The 8371-nt window shown below is 46.3% G+C and overlaps 1 protein-coding gene across 1 annotated transcript; it reads right to left on the reverse strand.

The window, feature by feature from the left end:
* Positions 1-6522: 6522 nt before the first annotated feature.
* On the reverse strand, positions 6523-7023 carry LOC115237039. The gene has a single exon (XM_029809807.1). It carries the CDS (start codon positions 7021-7023, stop codon positions 6523-6525), a length of 501 nt encoding a protein of 166 aa, XP_029665667.1.
* Between the last annotated feature and the right edge of the window lie 1348 nt (positions 7024-8371).

An 8371-nucleotide genomic window follows, 5' to 3' on the forward strand; every position in this document is an offset into this window, starting at 1 on the left:
CGTGAACTCCATCCGTGACAGTGTGTGATCTCTTATCTCAAAAAATCGAATCTTCGAGAAGAAAAGTCGCTCGCTTTTCCGTTCGTACGGCCGCTTACGAGACGCGAAGTTTTCGATTACGTTCAAGCTAGATTTTCGTCGCTCGCGATTAATCTATCGCTACTTCAATCAAGCCGATTGTTCCGTCGCTCGCGGAATCGCGCCTCCCTTCCGTTGCTCGCGGAAGTGCATCGTTTATTCCATCTCTCGCGGAATAAAGAACGATAGTATAAAAGCTCTCTCGGAGAACCGCCGGGCGCACTCGATCGTGAACTCCATCCGTGACAGTGTGTGATCTCTTATCTAAAAAAATCGAATCTTCGAGAAGAAAAGTCGCTCGCTTTTCCGTTCGTACGGCCGCTTACGAGACGTAAAGTTTTCGATTACGTTCAAGCTAGATTTTCGTCGCTCGCGATTAATCTATCGCTACTTCAATCAAGCCGATTGTTCCGTCGCTCGCGAAATCGCGCCTCCCTTCTGTTGCTCGCGGAAGTGCATCGTTTATTCCATCTCTCGCGGAATAGCGGTTTTGCGCCGTCGCTCGCGGTAACAAGTTTGCTGAAAGGGATCTTGTACTATTTTTATTGACGAAAACTTGTAGGCTCATTTATTTTACGAAATAAAGACACTGTTATGCTTATCGATTCTCTCGAGCTATTTCGAACTCGATTCCTGCAATCCTTCGTCCATTCGCACACATAAAACTGGTAGCTGTAGTTGCCGAATAGAGTTCAGCTATTTCTCTCTCAGCTGTACTTTTGGCAATATTTTTACCAAAAATATGTATTCAATATTATATTAAGTAAAGTATTTGCGCTTTTATCCGGTTTAACGTCAAAAATTATTTAGTACCTCTAGTGTCAAGGCCACTTTAGACGATCTATAATTCATGACAAAATAAGGATATAATTCTATTTATAATTTTTGGGAGTGCCTCGCTAGGTCGGAGTTGGAAAATGTGAAATAACCGATATCTTCCATTGGTGTCAAAAGATTCTCTCGAAGCGTACACCGTGCGGGCTCTCCAGCAGACTTATTAATGCGTTCGTCTTACCGCAATTAGAAAGACCGCAGCGAATAGGGTTTGGTAACAGGCGACCGTATCTGCGCATCTCCGCGTCGTCCGACGGTCGCGTTCTACCATCAAGATTCGGCACTCTTATCGCAATCGGTTACCGCACGAAGCGCATTCCTCTCAATCGACGCGCGCGTGCGCGGCACACTCGCGCAAAGCGAGGCAAGGCTTTTTATTTATATATGAGTCAATCGCGCAGTAGCGAATCGCGCGTGGTAGATCAATGTTTATTTTATTGCTAGATAGCGATGATATTCTCGAGCTTACCGTCGAGCAATTGCGGTTTATCCCAAAGATAATCTTGCTACAATACTTTGGTCGCTACGCGGAACAATTGTGGGAAAGACTGCCCGAACATATAAAAGCGGATCCTAAAGTGCGGCGCTACCGTCGCTATCTGGAACATTACAATAGTCCCTGGTAACGAACGCACATCGACGGCCCGGCACTCTTAAGGATTGCAACGAATGCAATTCGCGAAGCGGCAGAATAGCGTAACCGGTAATATTAGCGGTACCGGCTTCTTGAACAGAGCGATAAACGCGCTCCTTTTCGAATTGCACATACCCGGCTATCAGTTTTGCGGTGCAGGTACCCGTCTCGCGAAACGACTCGCGCAAGGCGATCGAGGTATCAATCCATTTAACGCGGCCTGCTGTGAGCACGACGTCGCATACTAGCGAAGCGACGACCTCACCGATCGATATATCGCTAACCGAGCTCTCGTCGAGAAAATGCACAAGCGTATCGCGGCGAGAGATTCAACTCTCGGCGAGAGAGCCGCCACAACAGCCGTATGGCGGCCATGAAAGCGAAGACAAAACTTGGAATTTGTTGACCGCGAGAACCAAAAGGAAAAGATAACTTCTACGAGGAAACGAACGCTTCCTGTAACAAAACGCGGCGGTTTCTTGCTCGTACTACCGTTATTGGGAACTCTCGGTTCCTTGGCTGGAAGAGCAGCAGGNNAGCAGGAATCATAAAGGCTGTGAACGATCGTAAAGCCGCGCGACAACAGCTAGAGGAGCTGCAGGGTCACGATCGCGCGATGGAAGATCGCGGTTTGTATCTCGTACCATACAAACGTGGAAGAGGAAGAATTAAAAAAATTCGTGGAAACAAACGCTAGGGATCCTCCCATCCATAGATGTAACGACGAACGAACAATTGAATCGCGCGGCGATACTCTCGCGCGTGCCTCACTTCAGAGGCGTATTTATGCGCAATGCGCTTCTGCCGCGAGTGCGCTATAATGAGAGCAGTATTGTGAATTTGGATGACGCATTGGGACCGGGTACTCATTGGGTACTCATTGGGTAGCGTACGCGAAAAAGGCAACGACGCCATCTATTACGACGGTTTTGGCAATTTTCGTCCGCCGCGCGAACTCGAACATTATCTTGGGCGTGATACGAACATCCGATACAATCGTCATTCTCAGCAGACGCGTAATCAGAGTATCTGTAGACAATTGCCTGCGATTTCTTCGGAGAATCGATTGGAATAATTTTCGACTATAACATCAGCTATTGTTCATCGATCGAGTGCAGTCGATCAGGTGCAGTCGATCATGGTTCGTCCACTCTTACCGATCATATCGCTGACTCTCACATTATCTGAACGAAGTAGTGTTCTCACGTCAAGCTACTTTCCGCCCATAGATGTAAGTGATGATGATTACGAATTAAGTCTTACTAATTTCGAGACTTACAATACGATACCAAATGTAAATTCTATGAATAATAAATTTTACTTCGACAATAAGGTTATCGTAATTCCTGTCGGATCTTACGAGTTAAGCGCTATAAGCGCGTATCTGAGAGCCGCGATTCGTCGACAACGACGAGCAAAAGAAAAAAAGCGAAAGGAGGAGGGGGGGTGAAAAACGAAAAACGAGCGATGATGACAACGATAACGATGATGACGGTGAAGATTATTATATATACAACGTCGACGACTACGAGTACGAGAACAATGAAGACGATAAAGATGAACATTCCATAGAGTTTCGCAGTAATGATAACACCATGAAAAGCGAGATCAAGTACGTGTATCGAGTAAATTTTACAAAACCCGACAACATCGCTTCGCTATTGGATTTTTCATTGTCTCATATACTACAACCGAATAAATGGTACGCGTCTGACAAACCGGTAAATATTATGGTCGTTAACATTATTCGCGTAGAATGCAACATCACAACGGGAGCGTATTGCAATGACAAATCCGAACATACGATACACGAATTCGCGCCCAATGTTCCACCTGGATATAAAGTTTCGGAGATCCCGGCGCAGATCATTTATATCCCGGTCATCGCGCGGACCATTACTGACATAAACTCAAGGGCTGAGGTTTCGCTCAGCTCTGCCGGATTTCGCCGGCTCCTGTCACCAATCCCAGGCTGTTTCACTTAGCTCTGCCGGGTTTCGCCGGCTCCTAACACCAGTCCGGGCTAAAGTTTCGTTGACGGTTTCCTGTTGCCAAGGCAGCGTCCGACGTGACACTCGGTCCTGCCTGCAATATCTAGTCACCCAGCCTGATACTAGTTCGTAAGCCGTCTGTGAATACCGCACCGTAAGAATAAGTCGCTAGCATAGTATATGCGCCGTAGCTAGTAAGCCGTAGTAGTTAAGCCCTAGTCCGTAAGCTAGTAGTAAGCCCGCTAGTCGTAACAGCGCCGTAGTAGTACACCCGCTAGTCGTCAACGCGCCATAGTGAGTAAGCTAGTCGTAAGCCCGCTTGTAGTGTACGCGGGGCGTATCCCGTTTGGACACGGAACGATTGGACACCGCTCGATTGGACACGTAGTATTGGACACGGAACGATTGGACACTGCACGATTGGACACCACACGATTGGACACCGTACGATTCAACACACGACAAGTTCTCGGAAGCTGAGTAAGCAGCTGACGAGACAAAACATACTGCCTCCACGCATATACTTTTTAATGCGTAGTAAGGTTCTACATAGGTTTACAACATTCCACGCGAAGCGAGGTTTAACGCAAACCTATGTGTCTAGCTTTCTGATAGTGGAGCCCACCCAAAGGGGGGCGGAACCCACTGTGTCCAATCGTGCAGTGTTCAATCGTGCGGTGTCCAATCGTGCAGTGTCCAATCGTACGGTGTCCAATCGTGCAGTGTCCAATCGTACGGTGTCCAATCGTGCAGTGTCCAATCGTACGGTGTCCAATCGTGCAGTGTCCAATCGTACGGTGTCCAATCGTGCAGTGTCCAATCGTACGGTGTCCAATCGTGCAGTGTCCAATCGTACGGTGTCCAATCGTGCAGTGTCCAATCGTACGGTGTCCAATCGTGCAGTGTCCAATCGTACGGTGTCCAATCGTGCAGTGTCCAATCGTACGGTGTCCAATCGTGCAGTGTCCAATCGTACGGTGTCCAATCGTGCAGTGTCCAATCGTGCAGTGAGCGTGTCCAATTGTGCGGTGTCCAATCGTGCGGTGTCCAATAATTCTGTGCCCAATCGTGCAGTGTCCAATCGTTCCGTGTCCAATACTGCGTGTCCAATCGAGCGGTGTCCAATCGTTCCGTGTCCAAACGGGTGTCACCCGTATACGCGCCGTAGCAAGTAATTCTTTGCTAACCCGTGCCGTCCGAGTCACGTAGCGCCGCCTGCACGCGCCGATTGCTTTGCATGCCGCTCCGCGCCTTAGAGCCAGCTCGCCGCCTACCGCACGCTGATCAACAACCGGTGCTTGGCCCTGTACGCCACTCCGCTTGTATACTCTATCTCAGTGGTGGGATTTAGTTGCAACTTTCGGCCGGATTTCTTGACTCACGGCCAGTGATGCCAGTTTCGAGACACGGCCACAGCCACAGCGGGTGAGGGGGATAACTCACACAAGCGTGAACCGTGTACATGTAATGCGCAGAACGCTGTGCGCATTACATGTACACGGTTCACGTTTGTATGAGTTATCCCCTCCACACGCTGTGGCTGTGGGAGCGTCTCGAAACTGGCATCATTCCTCACGCCTACGGTTCCCCCTCTTACTGCTCGCTCATTCGCAACGCAGCGCCGAACGGCTGTAACTGAGGAGCGCGTCACTAGTCTCAGGAACGTGCGTATTACAAATGTAATAACGCAATACCCTAGTAGCAAAACTGCTCATTAAAATTTTCAGTGGTTTCCCCAGTTGGCCTATTCCACTAAAGAGGACAACAACAAATAATGATTCGTGTAGGAAGGAAAATTTTATAGAAGTTAATACAATACAATAAATTAATAAAAAAAATAATACAAAATTAATAGAAAAATACAGAATATTCGCAAAAATATCAATTCAATTTTGTTCGGGAGTCGATCTCGAAGAGATCGCCCGAATCTTTAGAAACGCTCAGAGATGAGCGAGAAGCTATGTGTAACGCAAATCCGTAGATCCGCTGGAGGACAAGGAGATTTTAGAAAAGACTTGAGTGCAGATTGTTTTAGATAGTTGCTTTATTTGGAATGATAGGAGCGAGCGACAACACGTCTTCCGCGACTCCGACGGAAATCTTCGAATTGTCCTGTTAATTACTGCCCTTTTTCGCGGTTCGGAAATCTTGATTAACAGCTTCTTGCTAGAAACTCTCGCGAAAACGGAAATCTTGACCGCGAACGCTGGATGGAATTTAGCACGAGGCAGAGGACATTCGCGATGCGGATAACGAGCGTCGACTCTCAAACTCCAAACAATTAACGTTCACGATATCTGAGCACTAAATGATGAAAGAACACGAATTGAGATGTGACCAAATTGCTCGCCGCGAGAATATGAATGCGATAGTATGCGAGACAATTCGGACCGAATATGAGACGAGTAAGCCTACTGCGTACGCGACACGAGCGAGAATAAGCGAAATGCGAATGCGAAAAGTCGATGAATTTCGACCGGCTCGAATCGTTGTTGTAGGCAGACTAAATCGACCGACCGCGGAAACTCGCGCTCTGCCGATGTGAATAACAAGCTTTTTCGGTATCGAACGTTCTAGAACCAGGTGTTTGTCACGGTTTTTCACTATAGAATAACGCGATCACGCACCGAGCAGGTGATCGCTACGCTTTTTGTTCTCGCTCGTGTTTTGATTTCTGAGGCAATCGTTTGAATATAACGGCGACGTTCGTCATTGAAATTTAGACACAAAATTTTAATGTTTCAATTTTGAACATACCGCCCGCCTTGGAACAATGGTTCCAAAATAATCGATACAACGATTGCATCAAACGACAAGAGCGCACGCCACATTTAATGACATAAGCAAGAGTGATTGTTATGAACGCGATATGATTCAACGCTTTGAATCTGCCACCTGCCTTGGCGGAAGGACGCTCGCATTTTGACAGTTTTGAGCTTAGGTCTAACGAAGTATAGTAAATAAAACGCAACGCAGCGAAGGTGCCTAATTGCTCGTTGCCTCATTATTGACCGGTAGTACGCACAGTTTGACAATCGGTCTTTTGAATTCGGATGTGGCCGTCTTTACGGTGACGACCCATGCGAATCCGTCGGAGCCGGGGTGACAGCGTGTCACTCGGCCCAACTCCCATTTGCAGGAGGGTAACAGCGGATTACGCAATAGAACAAGTTGCCCGGTTTTAATCGGTGGTTTGACGTTTCGCCATTTTGCTCTTTGTTGTAAAGTATTTAAGTAATCGTTACTCCATAGCTTCCAGAATCGCTGGGTAACGTGTCGCACGAGTTGCCACCTCGAAAGACGATTTTCGTTGAGATCGAGCAATGATAGTTCCGGGTTGACAGTAAGTGCGGATTCTATTAAGAAATGACCGGAGGTTAGACACTCGTAGTCCTCAAGCGTATCGGAGAAGGGCGCAATCGGCCTAGAGTTTAGACACGCTTCGATTCGGCATAATAACGTCGAGAATTCTTCGAATGTTAGCATATGATTACCTAACACGCGGCGCAGATGAGTTTTTACGCTCCGTACGCCCGCCTCCCACAATCTGCCGAAGTGCGGGGCAGAGGGGGGAATAAAATTCCACGACACTTTATCGGAGGCCGTCAGATTCAAGAAGTTCGGATCTCGTATTGCTGATCGGTACGCGATGGTCAACTCTCGGTCCGCCCCGATGAATGTAGTCCAGTGATGCCAGAATGGCCACGCTAGCAACACGCAACCGTAGTGGAGGGGATGACGCACACAAGCGCAAACCGCGTACGTGTGAGCTCGGCGCTTCGGCTGGCTTCGGATAGCAAAAGAGGACAGATATACTGTTTTTTGTCTCTCTCCTTCTTATCGAGCCGGCACGAAGACCGGGCGGTACACGTCACACGATCCCGGCTCACATAGGTATTCTTGGCAACGAAATGAGATCAACAACATCTTGTGCATTGACTGTAAAAACATTTTATATCTTCCGTCTATTGATACCGCAACCATGAAATATGGTCGCGATAATGAAAATGTAGCGAGGAAAGAATTGGCCATGAAATTAAATAAAGCAATAAAACTTTGCGGATTGTTCATTGATAATGAAAATCCATTCTTGGGTGCGTCTCCTGACGGACTTATTGAGGAAAATGGTCTTGTGGAAATCAAATGTCCTCTGTCGGCTGAACATTTGACAGCAGAAGAAGCCATAGAGACATTGCCTTCTTTGAAGTGCATCTTTGATAAACAAAATCCACATAAAATGAATCGGAATCACCGATATTTTTACCAAGTTCAAGGTCAATTGAATATAACAAAGCGAGAATATTGCATTTTTGCTGTTTGGACGCCAAAAAGCATAAAAATATTGCGTATTAGTACAGACAATGAATTCTGGAAAAATCAAATGCTGCCTTTTCTAACACGCTTCTACTACGAATGCATGCTTCCAGAAATATATATATTATATAATAATAGACATATGCCAATCAGAAATCCAAAATATATAACAGAAGCTAAAGAAAAAGCAGCGAAACAAATAATTGGCCGAAAAATTATTCGGCGAAATATTATAGAAAATGCAAATATTTTCGAAGAAAAAAAGCAAAGCAAATCAAATGTTTTGCCTGTAGAAGCAGGAGCATTTACTGGTACTGCTGCTACTCTGGATACAGAGCAAGATGATGATTGTATCATAGTTAGTTATTCAAATAACAAACATGATATTACTAAAGACGATGTGGAGAGACATGAAAAAATTTTAAATGCGATTGCTCCTCTCTCTGTCGTGAAGGATAATATCTTGCCTATAAACAGCAAAATAAACGACGAATCATTAGATCGATTTTTACGTATCGTA

The sequence above is a fragment of the Formica exsecta genome, unplaced genomic scaffold (genome assembly GCF_003651465.1).
Source record: "Formica exsecta isolate Colony F162 unplaced genomic scaffold, ASM365146v1 scaffold268, whole genome shotgun sequence".
Taxonomy (NCBI): Eukaryota; Metazoa; Arthropoda; class Insecta; order Hymenoptera; family Formicidae; genus Formica; species Formica exsecta.